Source organism: Mauremys reevesii, linkage group 2 (assembly GCF_016161935.1).
Source record: "Mauremys reevesii isolate NIE-2019 linkage group 2, ASM1616193v1, whole genome shotgun sequence".
Taxonomy (NCBI): Eukaryota; Metazoa; Chordata; order Testudines; family Geoemydidae; genus Mauremys; species Mauremys reevesii.
Window position 1 is genome coordinate 180134861 of NC_052624.1, and position 23921 is coordinate 180158781.

Genomic DNA, 23921 nt, shown 5'->3' on the forward strand with positions numbered 1-23921 from the left:
CTTAATTTTTCAACCATTCCCAATGGAAACAAATGAGACTAATTGCTTTTGTTGTATTATTTTATACCAGACAGCATGTTTTTGCAAGCTCCTTGATCTTTAAACATCTTTTCTTAAAATAAAACTTTTACAGAGCAAAAGACCCATCATGAAAGAGATTACAGATCTGCTAGCTTTGATTTCCTAGCACTGCATAATAAGAGGTTTAGAACGATTTCTTTTCCTCTTTTTTGTTTGTTTGTTTTTAAAGATTACTACGGTCCTAGCAGCATTTTACAGGATCCAGAAAAGGAGCTGTTATGTATCAATGCTTGCTGTATTTCCAAGGCACAGTTTTGAGATGCTAAATCAGTCTGAATGCAATCGTTTACAGTTTAAATCAGACCTTCAATCTGTGGTGTCAGTTGTCTTTTTTGAGGCCCCCATTCAGCAAAGCACTTATTTAACTTTAAGTAGGTCAGGGCATGTCTACCCTTGAAAGCTGTTGCAGGTTCTGTGAATTTGTGTGGTATGAGCAGTGCACCCAAACCACATAGTTATCCCTGGTTAAGCTACTTCCCTTGGTGATAATTGCATCCACAAAGCTCTGTGTTGTTTCAGATTAAGTGCTCAGCATTCTGGGCAGTCATTCCATGATGCAGCTAGGCTGTATGGGTTACCTACTGGAATGCACCAGACTGGAATTGTGGGACTTGGGGTCAAAGTAAATAGTTCCCATGATTACTCTTGTTTCAGCTCAGCATCCTTGTTGTTACAAGCCAGCACCATTTTCAAAGCGCTGTCAGACAGCATGGAGGAAACATTGCTGAGTGTTCTGATCCTTATGGTGCTTAATATAAACAGGGTGCTGCCATATCTCTCAAGACATTCAATGACTTTAGAACCAGGGTGATACAGCACCTGAGAAGGCGGTGGCAGACAGTTTTACTTGAACTTTTCCTGGAGCAGCTTCACTCTTTGGACCATTGCTTTTGGTTTCAGACAACTAGCAGTGACTGGTGGGACATGGTAGTGCTGCAGACCTGGGATGATCCGCATCAGAACTAGGATTCAAAAGCAACTTTCCTAGAAATGTGTGCAGAGCTTGCCCTGGAACTGCAGTGGTGGAACAGTTACATGAGAGCTCCCCTCAATGTAAAGAAGTGTGTGGGCTTTGCAATTTGGAAGCTTGCTAGGGGAAGCTAGTGCCTAACCAGTTTGGTGTTGGTAGATCAACCATTGGGGTTGTTGTAATGGAGGTGTGCACTTTGCTATCAAGAAGGTGCTGTCTCCCTGGCTCATAAGTCATGACAATGCATAGAATATTATTGATGGATTTGCACTGTTGGGGTTCCTGAACTGCAGTGGAACCCTTGATGTGACCCACATGCCTTTCCTTTGCTCCCCCACCAGGCTCAGCATTCATCAACAGAAAGGGCTATTTCTGTAGGGTGCTGCAAGGCCTGGGTGATCACCATGGAAGGTTCACCAATACTAATGTGGAGTGGTCTGGAAAGGTTCTTGATGCCAGGATCTTTAGAAACTGTGGACTGTTTTCTGCAATGAAAAATGGAATTCTTTCTCTGAGGATCACTATGGACATTGAGGGTGTTGCTCTTCTTCTTGTCATTCTGGGAGATGGAGGTGCCTGATGTCAAGACTGGAGACTGATGAGCAATATCTGCCTTGTATGCTAGGTTGCAGAAAACACAGCAAGCAGCTATGTGAGAGTGAGGAAGAGAGCCTTGCTAATGGGTGGGAGGAGGGAGTGGGCAGACTTGCTGAATGTTTTGAACACCCAGAGAGGTGGCCTTTACGAAACACTGCAATTCGTCATGGGTGCAGGTTCAGGGATGTATTAGGGTCCTACTTTGAGGAGAAAACTAGTGGGGATTTTAGTGCACTGTGCAAAGTATGAAAGTAATGAAATTTTCAATGACTTTTAAATAAATAAAAATGACACCAAGCTGAACAATGTTCAACAAAGGTTTTTACAATTCACAAACATACCATGATGCAAAATTAAAAACCCTGTGCAAAAATGAAAAAAGAAGAGAGAAAATCCTAACTCTGAAACATGTGCTTTTGAGGTCACAGATTTGTGTACCTGGGGAGGTCCAAAATGTTCTCTACATCTTATGGTATGAGATGGTGGTAGAAGGGCCTTTCCTTTGTGGGTGTGGGGGATAAGAGGTTCTCCCAGTATACATTGTTCTCCTTGGAATGAGGAGGAAAGGCTCTTTTCCTTGGAGGTGGTAAAGTGAAAGGGGATCCCAGTGAGCAGAGGAAGAGGGAATCAGGAGACACCTAGGATGTGGCACTATCCTTGGACATGGTGCTACTGTGTGCTCCATCCCAGTAGGGTTCTCCATCATCCCTACCAGGTGTTCCTAACAAGTCCTGGCCTTCTCTCACTTCTCTTTATCAGACTTACTCTCCTCTCTCTGATCTTTTTATACCACTGCAGGATTGTGGATGCTCGGTTGGTAAACACTTCATCTCTTGGCTTCCTTTTCCTCTTGCATAGATTGGACAGGCTTTCACTCAGTATTAGCACACTGTGTTTGCTGAAATGTGTCAGGTGCTATGGGGGATAAGGGAGGAGGAAGAGAAAAAGAAAAAGTAGTTATTCTCCAAATTGTAGTCTTTGTGCCAACAATGTTTTTTCCTTGATTTTTGGAATATCATTCTCATAGGCTCTTCCCAGTCTTGGGTGAGCCTGGAGATGGTAAGACACTTTCTAAAGCTCTTGCCCATTTGTAGAGGATCTCTAGGCCTGTGGTGGGATGGAGGCAGGCATTGGGGCATGTGAATGGGTTGTTAATAATTCCATGAGCAGGCTACAGGTGACTGATGGGTGGGAGGAGGGAGGGTGACCAGCAGAAACAGGCCTTTAGTTGCATGTGTAATTTCAGGTTGACAGTGGGATGGGTGTTGGTGGTGGGTGGGCAGCAGAGGCAGGCTAGTTAACTGCATGTCCTCCTCTGTGGGCCATCATTATGTCAGAGGATGTTACCCTGAGATACATCCCCAAAACGCAGAGAAGGATTGGCAATGGGCAAATTGGGAAGATATGCCACATTTCCATTTGCCAGCGTGGTGCCCACAGAGCTGGTGCAGGAGTGGAAGGGAACCACAAACTATACAGGCAGTGCCAAGAGAGCTCCATTGCTGTGCAGTCTTCATGCCCAATTAGAACTCTATCTTTGGCTTAAGTTCTCTTGTTTTAACACTGGTGGGTTATCATGAAATGCACAGTAAAATAAATAGAATTCTGCAGTAACCTGAAAGGGAGAGTGAATGCTTTAAAATCCCTTTGCTATTTGAAATGTGGCTGTCACTTGAGATGGATGATTTTTTACCTCATAATAACTAGGTTGGCTCAAAGTTAAGGTCATTAATGCAACTGTGAGCCAAAAATATCTAGAGCTTTTTCTTTCTCTATTTACTGCTACACTAAATGTGCCTTCCATTCAATCCATCTAATGTTTAACCCATATGGTTCCACCATCTTGAACAGTGGGAGGCTTGGGCCATGTGGTCAACCGGCAGGAAAAGAAGCAATAAGCACTATGGTAGAGGGGTTATGAGTGGCACATGGCACGTTTCAGCTGGAGGTAGTGTTTGCAAATTTCCAAGACATAAATGGGACTGATATATTTAAACTGTTCAGCACATATGCCATTTTGAGAAAAGGTGTGGAGGAGGTGGAGGGAAGGCAGACATGGTGGTGCCCTGATGATACCCGGAACTGTGTTGTTCATTTTCCCCTCCCACAGTTTTACGGTAACAAATAATACCTCCTGGAAGAAGTCCCCTTCACTGTTTCGTCCTCTGCCTGTGATTCAGGAGAGTTTGGGGTCTCCAGCACTGTCTGCCTCAGACTTCAGTGAGTTGTGCAGGTCTACAAGATCCTGGGTTTCAGGATCAACCTTCTTTGGCTCAGTCCTGGTCGGCATCTATGGAAGTGTCCTTGGTAGTGTCCACAAGATACCATGATTTAGTGGTGACATCTCTGCCAAAAATAGAGTCCAACTTCTCCTCATAGTGCAGACCATGCTGAAAAAAACATGACTACCACTTTCTGTGTAGTTAACAGTTCCTGGAGCCTCATTTCTCCCGTTACCTTATTCCCCTTTCATGACACCCTTTAACTGCAACCCTGGGTAAACACATACAGCTCCACTGACTTTAGTGGAATAACGTTTGCATATACAAGGACTGACTTATGTCCTGTTTTTGGACATTGAATGTAAAAGATGGACAAATGACTTGTATACATGAGTATAATCCATTTATGCATTCAGCATCAAGGCAGAAGGTTTTCACAGTTCTCCATGATGTTCTTAAGTCCTGCAGATTGCATTTGGATCTCTGATGTAGTGGAAAGATGTATAAAATCACATGTGTGCAGGCAACTCCCTATTGACAATGCATTTGAGGAGACTTTTTGTGAATTGTTTATTTCATGATGCATATGGAATATGATGCACTCAAGAAATTTGGAGTCTGAAGGTTCTGGTTTGCGATAGCAGACTCTGAACATTTGGGATGTATGATTAAGGTTGCTCATGTGACGTCAAACACATTATTTGGGGTGGATCTTTAATTATTCTAATGTACAATTTTTAGGAGTTGAGGACCCTTTAGTTGAGTGTGTTCATCTGTATGGCTCTTTCAAAACACCGATTACTCCACTTCCTGTTGATATCCATGTGCATATCCAAACCCAGGATTTGACCTGATAAATAAATACTTGCCTATTAACAGTAATATGCTTATATAGTCTTTAAAAATGGAATACTGCCGTATATACTCGATCATAAGCTGGTTCATTTATAAGCTGACCCCCGCCCCCCGCAGATGGATACATAAAAATAGAAATTTTTTATGACATGTTCATAAGCCGACCTTATAATTCAGGGGTCAGCAAACTTTGGCTCCCGGGCCATCAGGATAAGCCCCTGGTGGGCTGAGATGGTTTGTTTACTTCGAGCGTCTGCAGGCACCGAGGAAAACCTAAGTAAACAAAGTGTCCCAGCACACCAGCTGCTTACCCTGACGGGCTGGGACAGCAACTGGTGGGGAGATTCTTTGGGGGGAGAAGCTGGGAGTCAGGGGAGTAACCCCGAGACCACCCCCCATATGACCCCACCCCTAACCCGAGACCGCCACACTCTCCCCATCACATCCCTTCCAACATTATCTGGGGAGAGCCAGGGGAGGATGTCTCTGGCCTGGCTGGAGCTGCTCCGGCAGGCTGGGCAGCGCAGCTGCAGCCTGCTCCAGTGAGCGAGACCGGGCAGTGCAGCCTCAGCATGTTCCAGCGGGCTGGGCCGGCGAGCTGGGCGGCATGGGCTGGGCTGGTGGGCTAGGTAGCACAGCCACAGCCTGCTCTGGGGTGCGGGGCTGAGCGGCATGGCTGCAGTGTGCTCCAGCAGGCTGGGTGGCACAGCCACCAGGGCCGGCTCCAGGCACCAGCCCAGCAAGCAGGTGCTTGGGGTGGCCAACGGTGAGGGGCAGCACGTCTGGGTCTTCGGTGGCAATGAAGAAGAATGAAGTGGCGGCGGTAGAGCTGCAGATCGCGATCATGGCTTTTTTTTTTCTTTTTGCTGTTTGGGGCGGCAAAAACCCTGGAGCTGGCCCTGGCAGCCACAGCCTGTTCTTGGGGGTGGGGCCGAGTGGCACGGCTGTAGCCTGCCAGCCCTGGAGCTGCAGCTGCTTTGGAGGCTCAAGGGAGAGCAGTGTGGCCAGAAGCAGAGAGCTCTGGCCCTGCCTCTTCCCTTCTGGCTCTGCTGGCTGTGCTGCCTCTCATTGCTCCCTCTGTTAGGGGGAAGGGCTGTATCCCACCTCTCCCTCTCTATACCTGCTCATAAGCCGACCCCCTTCTCTGGTGCTTCCCTTTTTTACTAAAAAAAATTGGCTTATGAGCGAGTATATATGGTATATTGATTTTATTTTTTATAATTTCAATGAATATTGATTATTTTTAGCTTTTTTCTATTCATTCACCTCCAGGCCATCTTTGTTCTGCTTTGAGGATGCCTTTGAGGATGCCTTTATGTTTTCTTGCTTATGGGTTTGTATTGATTTAAATGTTCACAGTTCCAGGAAATTAGAACATAAGAATGACCATACTGGGTCTGACCAATGGTCCATCTAGCCAGTATCTCATCTCTGACAGTGGCCAGCACCAGATGCTTCAGAGGGAATGAACAGAACAGGGCAATTTCAAGTCATCCGTCTCCTGTTGCCCAGTCTCAGCTCCTGGCAGATTGACGTTTAGGGACACCTGAAGCATGGGGTTGCATCCCATCTTGGCCAATAGCCATTGATGACCTATCTTTTAAATTATGAGGAGTCAGATAATGAAGGAAGGGGGCTGCAGAGCTCAGACTAATTATTTAATAACTGCAGATGTTGAGATTAAAAAGTCAAAGCTTTATAATTGTTAAACCACAAATTGTTAACCTCACATGTCAAATACATACAATCCTTAAATCAAACTCTAATTTCTTAAGCAGCATTTTTCTTACTTTGTCTATCTGTAATTTTTGACCTATCAATGGACATATTTTTTTATCTGTTTATTTGTGTACAGTGAAATCAACCTTTATCTACATTTACCAATAAAAATAGAATTAAATCCTGTGAACATGGACTGCATATGTTATGGTGAATCAGATGACGAAATGTGACATGGTACTTGTTCCTACTTTTTCATCTGAGAAATAGAAGCTTCTGTTCTTTTCTGTGATTTGGATCAGATGTCTTTCTCAAATTTATATTGATTCCAGAATAGAGTGTTTGAAAATAATTATTATTGATAATTAGCTTTAAAGTTAAAGTCAGAGGGACGCATTATTGGTTGTGATAACAATGAAGCTGGTCCAATAAAAGATATTACCTCACCTACCCAGTTATGACAAGTCAAGCAATAGATGTTTCTGACATATTAATATAGGGCCAGATTCACCCCTGGACTACACCAACTTCAGCCTCTAATTGTAGAGTTCCTATGAACACAGTTTGAAGCTTCTGTCCTGTAACCCTACAGGTTAAATGCAAATGTAGAGCAAATGTTATCTGTCCTCCTCTCATGGTGAATTCTTGATGTGAAGTGACATTAGGAGCAGATGATGTAATTTGCCCTGCTCTGTGCCCACAGGGGTGAGGGGGGCCCATCGAGTATGCCTCCAGTGATTATTCACCCTCTCCCCCACAAACATTAATATCAAGACTTGCCACTGGCAACGAAGTCAGGAAACAGACCCTAGGCAGGCTAGGTAAATTCCTGAGAGCAGTTAGTGGATTTTAAATTATTTTTTTCACCAAGCTCAGGCAGTTTTCTAAGAACAGGACCCCCCATTGCCAGAAAATCCCCAAGACAAACAACAACTATGCACCCCTCGAATGCTTCTGTTTGTTTATTTGTTTTTATTATGAACTCCTCCACTATTTTTTTTGTCTGTATTCATTCATTCACCTCCAGGCCATCTTTGTTCTGCTTTGAGGATGCCTTTATGTTTTCTTGCTTATGGGTTCTGTTGAGATATTTCAGTGTTGCTGTGAAGCACACAGCTCTGTCACATCCCAGATACAAGTGCAAGTGTCTGCAGGCAATTGAATGAAACAGACAAAAACACTGACTGTACTGAGCACTCAGCGAATTGCACTCCTGGTGATTGTGCAGTTTACCCTCCCCTGAGCTGACCTTTTCCATAGGACCTCCATTCACATTCATTGCATTTGCAGGACATACCTGCTCATGTTTCAGAGTAGCAGCGGTGTTAGTCTGTATCCACAAAAAGAACAGGAGTACTTGTGGCACCTTTCAGACTAAAAAATTTATTTGAGCATAAGTTTTCATGGGTTACAGCCCACTTCATCAGATGCATAGAATGGAACATATAGTAAGAAGATATACATGCATACAGAGAACATGGAAAGGTGGAAGTTGCCATACCAACTCTAAGGCCTGAAAAGCACTTTAATAGGAATCCATCAACCATCCACAATAGGACTAACCACCTCCACAAACATCCACTTTTAGTCGCAGGAATTCGTTTAATGGTGAATTCAGGCAGGTGACACTCATGCCACCATCCAGGTGCTCGCTCGCATAAGCTGTGCCAGAATTACAGCACGCTGGACAGCAATCGAGCTTGGAGCCTCAGTGGCCCACCTGGCAGGCACTGACCGGCTATTTCTCTGTCCAGCCGTCTGAGCTCTCACATTCTGGATCTTCTCTGATTTGGCACGCCACTGGGCTTTGATTCTGCTGTCTTCTGCAGCACATCTGGCGATCGGACGCACAAGCCAAATTCTGCAGCCAGGGCGGCGGGCGGAGAGGATTCTGGCCAGATCAGAAAGAAGTCAGCAGAGCTCGGGGTGACCTCTCCTGGCAGGAGAGCTCGCCGGCAGGAGTCGGAGCAAAGGAGAGCCAGCGCCAACAAGCCAAGAAAAAGGCCTCTCGAGAAGAAGAGTCAAGCCCTGAAAGACAAGGGAAAACAAGCGGGAAAGAAAGGAGGCAAAAGGGGAAGGATGCAGTGCAAGGAAAAAAGACAAAAAGCTCAGAGCGCAGACGACGCCCGAGCCCAGCCCCAGACGCAGCAGAGAGGCCGGTCCCCCTGGAGTCCGTTCCCAGACATGCCCACCAGTCCCCGTCCCCACGACACTTCCACTCCCCACCAGTGAGGAGGGACTTCTAGAGGAAGGCTTTAGAGGGGGATGATGGGGAAGGGGACGGAAGATGAAGTGATCTGACAGCCAGGTTCCACCCCTCACCCCTCTGAGGAGGATCTCACCTCCCTCTCATCCTTTATCACCTCCCGATCAGCATGGAACTCAGGCACTCGAACTGGGGGAAGTATTTATAACAAGTGCTCACATAATTTTGTTATTAGAAAAATAGAAAAAGTATTTACAAAAAATAAAATTTTTTATAAATAATATATAATAAAAAATATATATAAAGTATTAACAATAAAAAAAAATTTAAACTAAAATAAATATTAATATATATGATATAAATAATTTAAAATATATATAATTAATATATAATAAATATAAAAAAGAAATAATACATAAAAATTAAAATAATATAATATATAATAAGTAATATTTCTACAAATAATCCTCTAAAGTTCCAAAAAATAGTCGTCTCAAAACATCATCGGAAGAGAGGCTTCCAAAGCTCATAAAAGTGGAGGTCAGAAGCGAAGAGCTCATTGGAACCAGGGAAGTGGTCAGTGGTCCTGCATATGAAGCTGACTGCTGCTGCATATCCTGGTGGTCGCACATCGATCGTGGTCTCTGCTTCTTCTGGTCTCTGCACCGGTCATCTAAGCTCGAGGTCCTTCTTCTGAAGTGTAGTAGCCTCAGTAGTGTTTGGTTACAGTGTAACTTGTGTTACAGGTAATATATTGGGTTGCGTGTAACTGTAGTAGTAGCAATTAGTTACCAGAGAACAAGAATATGCCTGACCCAATTGCAACAGCGGGCTGGGCTTGCCCTTCAGCCACCTGCATGCAGGCTGCTAGGCTGGAGGCCTTCAGGGCTGCACACTTTTTTCCAGTAAAGCAGTAGCCTGCAGCAGCTGCTTTCTGCTACCAGTAACTGATAAGCAGCATGTACTGTCCTCGCCACCAGGTAGCAGTGCAATGAGGATGCAGCTATCTTTGCTGCCAGCGCGCTCTGGAGAGACCTCTTCTTCCTCTATGACTGCCTCTCTCTTGACTCTTGTTGACTGAAACTGAGACTCTGTGTTACTGTGTTGACAAATGACTGTTGTTCTGTCAAATCACCTTCCAACTTTTCCTTCATCACATACTTTTTCACCTCACACAGGCTCGCCCTTCTGACAGAGCCCGGCTCCTTCCAGCAACTGCTGGAAAAAATCCAAGACGAAAGAAAAGGCTTCCTGGATGGCAGGCCCAGGCCCGGAGGCAGGAGATCAGACCAGAGGCCAGGTGCAGACAGCGGGCAGAGCACCTGGGCACACAGCAAGAGGAGAGCCAGGTCAGGAGGCAGGGACGGAAAGCCCAGGAGAGAGCAGGAGCGCTGGAGCAATTAGGAGCGAGAGAGAAGCGGCGCGCGGAGACCGAGAGGGCCTGGCGGCGAGAGGTCAGGAGGAGAGAGCCCTGCAGCCCATCTGCAAGAGCCCCTCCAAGACGGAGGGGTCCTGTCCCCTGCGACCCAATCCCACACCAAGGAGACGGTGGGGACCTAGAGAACTGTCCTAGGGCTGCACAAACTGCAGCTAAATTTACACGAGCACTGTTTGCAAAAACTCAAAGATAGCCTCAGCATCAACAGCATCAACCACAACAATTTCATTAGCAAAAGCTGTATTACATTAATAGGGTACTGTGTTACTTTAACTGTTTGTTTGTTTCTTCTATTGTGTCAGACTTTCTGTGTTCTGTGTTGGGAACCATGTGTCTGCTGTGCTGCCACTGCCATGTTGGTTACACACAGGCATGGTCAACTGCAGGTGCACACACACACTGCTGCTGCAGGCACCAGTCACAGACACACAGTGTGGACAGTGCTGCCCGGTCCTGCTGCTGATGTGTATCCTGTGCAGGGGTCACACCCTGACATCCCGAATGTCAAGGCAGGCTTGCCCTCCCAGGCACTTGGACCAGGCAGGCTTCCCTCCTCCCTGCTCATCCAGACCCCCACCTCCCTCCCCCCCCACCCCCCCCCACCCCCACACCTTCCCCCCCACCCCTAGCCCCCCCCACCCCACACCCCCCAACCCCCCATCCCACCCCCCCACCAAACCCACACCCCCAGCCGCACCCCACCACCCATGCCAAAAGAACCCACAATGCTGCAATTAAATAAAGAAGAAAAATCAAATTCAAGAAAAATAATAAATTAAAAAAGTAAAATTATCCTTAAATTTATTCCTAAAAAGGGAAAGGGGGGTTTTGGTTTAAAAAATAGTTCTCTTAAAATCAAAGCTCTTCACAACAGTTAAAAAATCTCAACAAAGCTTCCTGATCTCCCCTGCTCCTCGCGCTTCCGCTAGGATCCTTCTCTCTGCTGAGCTCTCTGGCGCTTCTGAGCAAAGCCTGTCTGGCTGATGGCAGCAGCAGCCAAGCTCAGGCCCTCACTCTCCCTCAGCTCTTCCTGGCTCACAGCTGTCAGCAGGGCTCACACAGACACTGATATTCAGCACTTTGCAAGCGAGTCCAGTCAAGATAGGCTTTTGCTGATGGTCGGTCCGTCTCACAGTCCACCACCCCCCCACACTTGCACAGCACCAGCCGGTAGTTGAAGAGTTCCTTTCAGTGCCTGAGGTGTTGTTTTAGGCCCTTTCAGCGCCTGGCCAGGGGTCCAGGGGTAGGGTGGCAGGGCGGACTGTAGGCCTCTCCATCCATCCTGTCATTAGCTGGTCCGGAGAGAGTGCCTGAAGAAAGTGCCCGCCTGGACAGACCAGAACTGGAAAACACCGAACACACCCTTGCCCGCCCACCCCCCCCACCCGTTTGGCGTTGCCCGCCCCCCCCCCACCACCACCACAGCCAGCCACACCAAAGAAAAAAGGCCCGGTTATTTGGCCTGGTGGGCTGGTGGCTGGGGCTGGGATAGGGATGGGATGTGAGTCCCCCTAGCCCAGCCCCACCGCATCCATGGGAAGCCCCATTGCGATTCCCATCTATGATGGCCTGGACATTTCGGACAGTCACTAAGCAGCAGCTCAGCGATTGAGCGATTTGCTACACATGATCACAGAAAGCCTTCCAATACCCACGCGCCCCTGGTTCACGTGCGCTGACGTAGCTGTGCTCGTAGGACCGTAGGCTGTGGGGGCAGAGGGCCAGCTTCTTTGTTCTGCTGCTCTGCTGCGGGCCTGTTGTCCCTTGCTCTTCAGGGGGGCCAGCAAGTCACACCAGTCAAGGCAGCAGTCAGCAGCATCCCACGCATCCTCCAGTCCCTCACCTCCATCCTGTCATCTCCCACCTGTGCCACCCCACGTCCCCACCAGTCTCCCCTTCCCTCCGGGCCAGAATCCACCATGAACACCACCCATCCACCACCATGCCACCCCTGCCCGGCGTACTGAGCTCTGCCCTGCGTTCCTCTCCCCGCCACTCTCACCTCTGCCCCGCGCCTCTCAGCCTCACTTCGGTCTGATGAGACTGTGGAAGAGGTGGAGGAGAAGAATGCGGGAGCGCATAGCGCGATGATGCAGCAGCGATCGATCGCGGGCTCCATGCTCGCGTGCCGCTGCGCTGCCGCTGTACCACGCGCGCGAAGAGAGGGCGCGCGATTCTTTCTTTCGCGCTTTCAAGGGAGACAGGGGAGGGCGGTGACGGGACATTTTTCGACACATTTTTCAGCAGGCATTGGGGGAAAAAAAATCACAATTCAAATGGGCGTGGGAGGGGGGGGATAGTTAGGAGGTTCACCACACCGCAAAAAAGTCAGCTGCCCCCGTGATGTGTGGACTAAGTTTGTGTTGTGTATTTAGTATGGATACACAAATTCGACTTATTAAGGTCGAATCCACAAATTCGACTTAAGTAGATTCGAAATAGTCCTGTAGTGTAGACAAGCCCTAAGAGGCTAATTAATTAAGATGAGCTATTATCAACAGGAGAAAAAAAACGGTTGTAGTGATAATCAAGATGGCCCATTTCATACAGTTGACAAAAAGGTGCGAGGATACTTAACATGGGGGAAATAGATTCAATTTGTGTAATGACCCAGCCACTCCCAGTCTCTATTCAAGCCAAAGTTAATGGTATCTAGTTTGCATATTAATTCAAGTTCAGCAGTTTCTCGTTGGAGTCTGTTTTTGAAGCTTTTCTGTTGCAAAATTGCCACATTTAAGACTGTTATTGAGTGACCAGAGAGGTTGAAGTGTTCTACTGGTTTTTGAATGTTATGATTCCTGATGTCAGATTTGTGTCCATTTATTCTTTTGTGTAGAGACTGTCCGATTTGGCCAATGTACATGGCAGAGGGGCATTGTTGGCATACCTGGTCATGTGGCACCAAAGCTGTTACTCTTAGAGACGTATGGTTATGGAAATTTGAGCACATCTGACAAAGCTGGTGCAATTTAAGGAAACACACCATAGTTCTTGAAAAGTACATACGGTGTAAAGAGAATAGACAATGACTTAAAAAAATAGTCTAGATCTCTTGCCTTTTCCACTTGTGAGGTAGCCATTGCATATAGTAGCTCAACTACATCCCTGGCATAATGCCTCTGATTTACATCAAGGAAGAATTTAATGTAGAATCTCTCTTGGGGTTAGAGCGTTCCTGGAATACTGTAACTGTGTTCAGAAAACAGCTGATAGTCTTTATTGTTCAGTGAAGCAGTTTATTGAACAGTTATGCCCCATACTCTAGTCCACTCAGCTTTCAATGATACTGTTATGAGCTGGGTGAAACCCTGTAATGGGGTTGATTTAAAATTGGCAGGTGTGAACATATTCTTTAATTAACATAAGCCCAACCTAAAACAAAAGGGTGTGTGAACCCACACAGGAGTTTTTGGCTGAGTATTGTTTTCAGTAGGTGGGAAGAGATCCAGGGGTGAAAGTAACTCACAGGATTTACTGGTACTGCCGGAGTCCTAAGCGGGGTGTGGCCTCATCCGGAAAAGGCAGGGCCTCTCAAGATTTAAAGGCCCTCAGGCACCGGCTGTGGCTGGGAGCCCTAGGGCCTTTAAATCAACCCGGGGCTCCCAGCTGCAGAGGTGGCTGGGAGCCCCTGGGGCTCACAGGCAAATTTAAGGGCCCGGGACTCCGGCCGCTGCAGAGCTCCGGGCCCTTTAAATCCCCACCGCAGCTCCAGCTAGGATTTAAAGGGCTCGGGGCTCTCCGCAGCGGCAGGGAGCTCTGAGCCCTTTAAATCCAGGCCCAGCCCTGCCTCTGGAGCTGCCCACTGCGGTGGGGAGCCCAGAGCCCTTTTAATCCCGGCTGTGGAAGCCGGTGCGGTCCGGCCCGGCATACTGGACCGGACCGGCTTACTTTCACCTCTGAATAGATCTCACAGAAACCGAGGTCAGACAAGAACAGACGAAGTGAGAGAGACAGCCGGAAGGAACAGCTAAAAGCAGTTGGCTGACTCTGGAAGAAACCTGGGGAGAGGGTTTTTTTGAGTTGGGGTTCAAGCTGAAAAGAGTGTTTTTGATGCTGTGAGCAAAATAAACTGTTTCTTGCTACTTTATTCCTTCTGTGTTCAGTGACACAGGGCTTGTACATTCTTCATAAATAAACAAAATTGCATCAAAGAATTACCTGACTGCCACCAATTTGTACTCCCAACTGGAACACCACCTACAGGTCCCCAAACTTTGACTAGGCCTCCAGTAAAAGGGGCAACAATACATTTCATATTGACGTAGGTATCCTATTTTAAATGGGTTAAAGTATTGTGTAAGAAAAAGGCAGGAAAGGAAAAGTTGGGAAGATAGAATAGATCAAAGTGCTTACAGATTTGTTAAGTCTTGTCAAATCCGTTTTCAAAGACCTTGTTTGGGTGAATGACATTGAATTGGTGACAGTAGCTCTTCTGAATTTCTTCAGAGAGCTATATTTAAAATTTTTATTGACCAAAACATGGGACACCTTCTTTTTCTTCCATCTACTTTTTTTCATTCCAGATATGTGTTGCTGTTGGTTAATTTATTTGTGTTGAATTTGAATTTTTGGCATGTGCTTAGTAGACTTGGGGGCAGTCTACTTATTGATTATAATGTGAATTTTAATCTTTTGTAAAGGCACTTTGATGGGCCTCTGTTATTGTTAACTAAAATAATAAAATAAGCCTACAAAACTTTCATTGTTTCTAGTTTACCTCTGTGCCAATTAGAAGATTGTTTATGGATTGACTGCTCTGCGGAGGCCTAAATGTTGCATAGCAGGAATGTGGTAGGTCAGGATTGAGGTGTAACGTCAGGGTTGTCTGAGGAAAGCTTCCACAGTGCGGATGTGGACACTGGATGAAATCCTGCTTCCTTTACTCACTTTCAGAGTCCCACTGACCTCATTATGAGCCAGATTCTCTAGTCCACCAACAAGTTCACTTTGTGTCACTGGCCGGAAATCCCCACAGGAGAATTTCCCCATGTATTGGGAATCTCTGCCACAGCTGCTTCCTGCATCAGCTGCTGCTCTACCCCTGGTGTAAGGGGAGGCATGGGATGGAGTAGAAGGGGGCAGTAGTAGAACCAAGGTCTACTAAGCCTTATCTGCAAATGGCAGAGTAGTTCCCATTCTATTTGAGTGCCCACCTGGGCGAGGCAGCTGGGAACCAGGGAGCCACAACCAGATCCCTGTGGCTGCCATTCTCTACTACAGTGGTCCCCAACCTTTTCCGGGTGGTGGGCGTCGGACGACGAGCCACTGAGGACTGTGGCCAGCAGACAAGCATCCGCCGAAATGCCTCCGAGAAGCAGCAATGTGAAGAGGCGTCGCCACCGAAATGCCGCAGAAGTAGCATCATCAAGAAGCGTCGCTGCCGAAATGCTGCTGAAAATCGGTGACATTTCAGTGGCAGTGCCTCTTGGTGACACCGCTTTTCAGTGGCATTTCAGCAGATGCTTGTTCGCCGGCCAGTACGCGGGCGCACATAGATGCCCTGGCGGGCGCCATTGCACCCACGGGCACCGCGTTGGGGACCACTGCTCTACTACATCCAAGCCCAGCTGGTGTGTTTACAGTCGCTAATGCTACTTGTCTGTCACTTTGCCAAATTTTGACCATCTTTAAAATTAATAAAAATCTGTTAACTCCATGACCCATGTTGAGTTTCGTTAACCTCTTTTCTATTTCATTCATACACAGTGCAAATCCAGCGTCACAGCCCCCTTTAGAGCTAATTGGAAATCTGACCCTGGAAAAGATGAACAACCATTTTTGTCTTGCAATCCCAAACCTAAAATATTCCTCCTCTTCTTTTCCCCTTCTAGTTCCTATCTCCAGCCACATCTTTCACTATAGGCACCAAAAAAATAGGAAATTCTGCATGGTACTGAAGTGAATAACATAGCGTATGGTAAGAGTGTAATACTGTGAAGGTACAGTTGCAGTAGAAGTGTCTGTGTATCTGTGTAAACATATGTTGTAATTCTTTAGATATTGGGTTAAGACCTAAAATGTAGAACTAAGTAACAGGTAGGTAGTTCTTGATCCATTATCACAGTTCCAGTGACTCACTGATACATCACTGTTGCAGCAATTACAGAACAGCGTATTATAGATCCTGACTCAGAGAGGTGTTTTGTTCCAAAGGCTTCCGGCAACGGCTATAGTCCTAGCTCTACCGTTATGAGGAGCTCATTGTTATGGATGGCATGGTAGCATAAAGAGACTGAGCTAAAGATAATGGAATGAGGTTTGGACTTAATGAACCTTTAAAGGAGAGCTTTGCTTTGGATAAGCACCCAGAAGTTTGGATTCATGAACCTTAGCCACATTGTTTGGGTCTGCAAAATTGGGCCCAAAAACTAACAAGAAAGGCTCTTCTTATGGTATTTCAGGACGTCACTGCCAGACACAACCGGGAAGTATAGAGGAGTCTAGAAATTAAAAATAATTTATAAAATAACCTAGACTTTTTATATCTTCAAAAAGGTTTTCAATGGGTTCAGTTCCATTTTTCTGGAGAAAAATATATATTTTTTCTCATTCACACATGAATACTGGACCTGATTCTCCATTATCATAGTGATTTACACCTGTGTAAAGTGAGTGCCTAATGCTGTCATTCTGATTTGCCAAAGTTTTACCATTGCTTTTCTCTGGTGAAAATGACTACATACATTGCAGGCCAACAGAGAATCAGGCATCTAGTGCTGGGAACACTCTCTAAGGTGTGCTGTGGATAGTCCTGCACCCAGGGTTGTATAACAAATCAGTTTAGAACTCTGAATAGATTCCAGACCTTCTGACTCTCAGTCCTCTGCTTTCATCGCTGCACCCCATTTTTTTCTGTTTAGGAAGTGGTAAGATGCTCTGAATAAAATCGGTATATTTACTTTCCACCATTTCACATTTCAGAATTTGAAATGCTCCATTTAACGTGAGGATCATGAAACAGAATAGTCAAATAAAATTATCCCCAGTATTGTGCAGTATTTTTTTAAATGCCCCACTCAGAAAACATGCACAAAACTAAGTAGAAGGTTTTTGATCAACATCTAGCAGTTCAGCCGACAAGGGCTTTCATCCAGATATACAATACACAACTCTAAAATGAATTAGGAACTACAGGTAGGTTAGAGTAAGCTCACTTAACCAAACCCCTTAGATGGCTTTACATTGGGTTGTTATGTAAACTTTTTTGCTACTGGCATTGCTTTTGGGGAATTTCAGCTGTTTTCTTTCTGCAGGTTGAGTGGACCAGAGTAAGATATTAATGAACGGATGGACTCTGCTGGTAAGATCGGCCATCACACCGTGACAGCTGACATGTCAGAAGCTGGGGAATTGTCTCTGGAACCTCTAGTCACTTGCAAGCTATGTCTCTGTGAACATTCTCTTGATAAGATGACTACTCTTCAAGAATGCAGCTGCATCTTCTGTACAGCGGTAAGCAGAGGCAGCACCTTAACCAAGAAATAGATTAATAGACTGTGGAGGTACAAGGGACCTATTATATTGTTATGATGGGAGTCGGGCAATGATGTGATTTAATCCCATCCATGCCAATACAGGATAGTTTCCTGGAGTATTCTTGCTACTGCTTTGTCCAGTCTTGCTTAAAAGAATGTTGACATTAATGAGGCTTTCATCAGCTTGGAATTTTAACAAAGATACTCTCATAGCCAATAAAATGCATATTGGTGGAATCATAAATTACAGTAGGACACTTTCTCTTTTTATGGTTAGCTGAGCAAGTAAACAATTCATATTCAATCAGCATCTTTATTTTTCCTGAAGAAAAATATTAATACCACCATAGAGTTCTCTTTTTTAAATGCTTCTTCCCCATAAATATTTTATAGACGGTGTAAAGAAAATAGGCCTCAATCTTGAGGTGTAGTCACACTGTGGAGGTCCCAGGTAGCATTTTTTGTCAATTAAGTGTTGTTTTAAAAATCTAATTTGTCAGTAAGGCTGACTGAGGTATAAGGACATAAGGATAAGTGGTTAAGAAGTATAAGGGCTTGGCTACACTTGCAAGTTGCAGCGCTGGTGGAGGCTTTCCAGCTCTGCAATTAGTAACTGTCCACACCTGCAAGGCACATCCAGCGCTGCAACTCCCTGGCTGCAGCGCTGGCTGAACACCGGGTCTGCTTGGGGAATAAGCATTGCAGCGCTGGTGATCCAGCGCTGCTCGTCAAGTGTGGCCACACACCAGCGCTTTAATTGGCCTCCAGGGTATTAGGAGATATCCCAGAATGCTTTTAACTAAATTACTCTCTTTGTTTTGTTATGCAGCTTCTCTTTGTTTTGTTGTGAACGAGCTCCGTGCGGAGCTCCGTTGTCAGTGCTACTTATCTAAAAAACAAACAGAGCTCCTGTTTGCTGTGATCAATCTGTACCTGGCTGTAAACAATCAAATGAGAGGCAGGCAGGGAGTGAGTGAAACAGCGGGGAGTCGTGTTGGCTGCAGTCTGTTTGCAATTAAGAGTTAAGACTAAGGGGTTGGAAACATTTTCTGATTTTTTCAAGGCAGGAAGCTAAACACACAGTGTTGGCTCCAAAAATCCACTCTCTCTCTCTCTCCCCACCCGCTCCCTGTCCCACTAGACCCCACTCCACCCCCCTCTTTTGAAAAGCACGTTGTTGCCACTTGAACGCTGGGATAGCTGCCCATAATGCATCACTCCCAACAGCTCTGCAAATGCTGCAAATGTGGCCACACACCAGCGCTGGTAGCTGTGAGTGTGGCCACACACCAGCGCTGTTCCTGCACAGCTGCATGACCAGCACTGTAACTCCCAGCGCTGCAACTTTCAAGTGTAGCCAAGCCCTAAGATGAAGTGACTTGATAAAGGTCATACAGTGGCTCACCCAAAATTAGACCTCCGTATTCTACTGTCTTCTTTGCCACTAGGCTAAACAAGACCTTTTATATAAGTGTAAACTGTAGAGCATGCGCAGAGACCATTGGACGATATTTTTTTAACAAATGTCTTTATTGATTTAAAATCAAAGATACAAATCTATTCAGAAGGATAACTAATAATGGGTAATTACCAAAGAAGCACTTTACTAAAATAAAGATCTGTACTACTAAATCATTTCACCTCATGAACCAGATTCTGATCTCAGTTGTGTTGTGTGAATCCAGAATAATTCTACTAATTTCAGCTGAACTAGTCCACATTTATGTCAGGGTAAATAAGATCAGCATCTTCAACGGACTGAAATAGAATCTGTGAATGTGTTTTTTAATTATCAAAAGTCCAACTGCACAGGGCTCAGAAGGAACTATAGAAACTTCTAAAAATGACCATTGCTGTATCTCAAAATGTTACTTCAAATTCCAATGTCAGATGTTTCAAGGACTAGAAGTGATTTCCACATCCAGTTGGGAATGTGGGATTGCCCCTTCCCAGGGCTATAAAACTCCCGTGTCTAGTCCTGCAAGGATATGAGATACCAGATTTCAAAATGGAGTTTTCTCTTTTTGATGCAGAAAAGCTGCTAATAGCCGAGTACCAACAAAATCAGCCTACAATGCTACACATAAAACCTATTTTGGAATTGTATTAGAATTCTAAACATTTTAGTGAGCCAGTTGGAGGAGTGGGTGACAAAGACTATTCCCATTAAAAGGGTTTGAAGCCAGTCTGCCTTTGAACAATTACTAAAAATTGCCCAATATAGCTTTTCTCTCTATAAAATATACCTCTTTAAAGGGTTAGTAAAGAGCACTGTGTATACCGAGTTTGGCTATCTGGAAACAGCCAAGGCCTTACAGAAAATTATGGAAGAGTTTGTAGCCTAGAAGTGTTCTCAGAGAGAGAGATTTTTTTTCTCTGCTATCTGGTAAGGTCCATGTTGTCCTGGTGGAAATGATGACAGCTGAAAGCAATTACTGTTGGGGAGGATGCAGGCTTTGCGGGGGATCTAATAAGCAGTGGTGCAAGTAGAAATCATTTCTTGCCGGTACTGCACTCATGGGTGGGACACAAGATGGGGGGGTACGTGACCCATGTGATGCTCCATGTGACTCCTCCCCACCCCATCCCCAGCCCAGGGTCCCCACGCTCTCCCTGTCCCCTCCAACACTCCCCTTTGTATATACAAATATCAACATGCTTAATTACTCACTTTCCCCTCCACATATGTAGTATTCAGTCTGTTTATATGGAATATGGGAGTTGGGTGAGGAGCCATTTCAGCGTTTGTATGACTTATTAAAAGACAAATTTTAAGTAGAACTATATCCTGAACTGCTCTATGGTATTGTACCCAAACATTGCATTTCAATGGGAGATTCAACCTCCTTTATAGGAACAGACTCCTGAAACTCTTACCAGTCCACAAAAGTGGTCCATAGTCATGCAGATAGTCCCATGGTCTTCAATGGGATTGATCAAATGATTAAGGGTTTACAGGATTAGGTTTCAAATTTGTAAATTGTTCTGGATGAAATTGACAATGCCTGAGCTGTCATATTAGAAGGAGCTTCATTTGAATAAAGGTGGGCAGATGTGTGATAAGTCTTAGTTCTGCTGCTAAGATCAGAAACATATTTTCAGCAAAGTTCTTGGCAGATTCCTGAGGCAGCTGGTTTAAGGCCATCAGTGTCCGGCATTATAATCTTCACTTATAGTTCTTTCACCCACAAAGATGGAAAATGAGGCACTTGTTTTCTTTGTTTTGCTGCTCCAATTAACAAAATGCATGTTAGACTAGGGTGGGTGCAAAGAAGAATTCTGTGTACACTGTTGACAATATCTGATTCTTGTAAGGCTGCAGAACAGGGCTGACATCAGAATCCAAATATCCTCTGGTCAGTGCAAGCAGAGACATTCCTCTAATGATTTGGACTTGATGTGATGCGGTATGGATGTCATGGATAATTCAGACCAATGGTGAAAAACAGAATAAAAACCACGGTTTAAACGCCTTCCGCCCCCACCGCCTCTTCCCTCTTGAGGACTCCTGACCAACATAACAGCACAATACATATACTAAGAAACTTTAAAAAACCCTTTTTTTAAGTTTGTTAGCATATTTATTGTGCTGTTAAAACCATTTAAAGAATGAATGCTCTCCCTAGCAGTGTTCTGCTCCTTTAAGGAGCAGATTGCAGTCCCACCCTCACTACAGAGGATGGGGGATGGGGGGGCCTAGCCCCAAGGCTTTCCAGTACCCTGCACCTGCTAAAAATCTCTTGCTGGTAATGCGTACTGGTGATTACCACTGTACTTGCATTCCTGCTAATAAGAATGTCAGAATATCAATGCCAAATCCTGCTCCAATTCCCTCTTCAACATTTTTCCCAAATACTCTGATCTTCGGTATTATATGAGTGAGTTTAACTGCAAATGACATGCCTGCTAAAGTCACCAACCAGCTATTAATTTCAAGTTGTATGCTATTCACCAGAACAAGGTTTGAGCTGTCTAATATCATGCACAATAACAGACCAATCTTGCAAAAACAAAAGATAATTTCACATCCTCGCTTCTGGGTGTTGGCACATGTTTATGCAGCAATGGTATGACTCATCGTTCATGTGATATTATGTTTTTGAGAAGTGTGTGAATTAACTAAAATGGAAAATGAGAGAAACAAATGCTACTATAACAATCCATGTGTCATATCACACACAGGTACAATAGTTCTGTGTAAAAGAGAATAAGATTTCCTCTTCTGAGGTCTGGGTGACTTTAATAGACTATGCCATGCAAGTGAGAGTACATTTAACCTCTCAACTTTTTTGAACTATGGTGAGAAGAACCTTCTACTTTGGGTTTCATTTCGAAGGGTGTCGTGACAGCCCAGCTTGAGACGGGCCCTGAAGCCATTCTATCTTGTTGTCTTTCCCCGATCTCAGTTTCCTCCACTATACTGCTGCTGTGTGCCACTAAGCATGTATGAGTTACTGCAGAGACAAAGGGGCTAGTCATTTTCCCAGGACTCAGCCCACAGACATGGAGACATCTTGATTTATGAAACACTCTGTGCATCTGTTGCTTGATTTGCAGATGTTTGAGAGAGGAGAATTTTCTGCTGTAGCTAGTGCATCCTGGCCCGGGCAGCACTGAGCAGCACAATGGGGGAAACGGATGTGAAAAGACAGCTCTGTGTGTGTGTGTGTGTGTGTGTGTGTGCACGTCTGTGTGTGAGAGAGAGAGAGCAGAGTGGATGAGAGACAACTTAAAAACAGGTGAGAGACAACCAAAAGGTGGAGGTGGAAAATGAAGAGGAGGAAAGACAACACAGGGCAAGGGAAGATTTCTACCTGGACCAGTGTTGACCCTCAGTCACACTCTCTTTTCCACACGTTGTTTCTCTCTCACACAAGAAAATAATGGCCCGTCTCCAAAATCCACACACCTATGCCCCAGTGAGAGAGTTTTCAGTTCCTAGCAGTAGATAAGGGTCTGATTTCCTCTTGCACCAGTGTAAATCTGGAATAATTCCATTAAAGTTAATGGAGTTTACAGGATTTAAAACCAGTGTAAGATGCAAATTAGATTAAAAAATCCAATTATTAAAGACCATCCTCTTTCCTCTTGATAATTTCAAGAAAAGATTCATTCCCTCTCCCCACGCACCACTTTCTTATACTCCTCTCTTTAGGCGAGGCAGATCAAACATTCAGTCCCTGTGCCGCAATGCCCCAATGATTTTAAATAAAGCTCACCACAGATTGTTTTCCATGTCTAATCACCAACTGTCATGTTGTGGCATTTGGGTTTCTTTCCAAGCTTGAAATGCCTCTGAATAACTAGTACATAAAAAACGTGATAAAATTGGCATATATAAAATAATACTTAGCACATGTTCAAATCACTTTATATGTCCAAAGAACTTCACATAACAACTCTTTGAAGTAGGTATTATCCATTTTATAGGTGGTGAAACTAAGACAGAGACATAAGTAAGTTGCCCAATACCCAGCAGTAAATCAGTAGTGGAGCCAGGCCTAATAGATCATAGGTGTCTGGCTCCAAGTTTTTTGCCGCCCTAAGCGAAAAAAATTTCCCAAGCCCCCCCGGCCCCACTCCAACGCCGCCCTTTCCCTGCCCCATTCCAACCCCTTCCCCAAATCCCCGGCCCCGCCTCCTCCCCCAGGCGCACTGCATTTCCCCTCTTACCCCCGCTCCTTCCCAGCGCACCGCCGCTGCTCCGCTTATTCCCCCTCCCTCTCAGGCTTGCCGCAAAACAGCTGATTCACGCGGCAAGCCTGGGAGGGAGGGGGGAGAAGCGGAGCAGCTGCGCGCTCGGGGGAGCAGGTGGCAGTGGAGCGGAGGTGAGCTGGGTGGAAGCGGTTGCTCTGCTCCCCCCAGGGTTACTTCCTGCGGTCCTCCCCAGGCCCCCACCAGCGCAGTTCACCTCTGCTCAGGGCTGGCTCCTGGCTTTTCGCACCCCAAGCCAAAAAAAAAAAAAAAAAAAAAAAGGGAGTGCTTCCCCTTGGAAGTGCTGCCCCAAGCACATGCTTGGAGCACTGGTGCCTAGAGCCGGCCCTGTGTCTGGACTCAGTCCTTAGTCCAGAAAACACTGGGACCAGCTCTAATATGACATGTCACTTTGTTCATGACCTCAGTTATTCACTCTCTGGTGCTTAATGATAGCGATCCCACCACATTTGGGGTACCAGAAGCCAATATATATTTTTACAATATGGCTCTCCAGACTTTGAGTAGCATAAACAAATCAATTTAAAATTGCATCTAAGAATGGTGGTTACTATAAGCAGATCCAATTGAAGGAACAAATCCCAATAACTGCATTTATCACGTTGGGTGTGAGAAAGAGCCACTAAACAAAATACTTGTTGTT

At 45.4% G+C, this 23921-nt stretch overlaps 1 protein-coding gene and 1 long non-coding RNA gene across 9 annotated transcripts in view; one reads left to right on the forward strand and one right to left on the reverse strand.

Moving 5' to 3' along the window:
- Positions 1-23921, forward strand: part of RNF144B (ring finger protein 144B) — a 113186-nt gene that overhangs the window by 54198 nt on the left and 35067 nt on the right. For 7 of the 8 annotated variants that reach the window (XR_005594821.1, XM_039526690.1, XM_039526691.1 and 4 more), the window contains one exon: positions 17342-17540. Coding sequence is in view for 7 of the 8 variants with exons in the window: in XM_039526690.1 (XP_039382624.1) it covers positions 17376-17540 (165 nt within the window). In the remaining variant the exon portion in view is untranslated. Of the gene's footprint in view, positions 1-15919; positions 16006-17341; positions 17541-23921 lie in introns of all 8 variants that reach the window. The other variant, XM_039526686.1, reaches the window with a different exon arrangement.
- On the reverse strand, positions 1953-22867 carry LOC120398923. The gene is made up of 3 exons (XR_005594823.1): positions 22783-22867; positions 3780-3893; positions 1953-2563 (listed from the first exon to the last, which is right to left on the reverse strand). It is a non-coding gene; the product is annotated as an uncharacterized LOC120398923 (long non-coding RNA).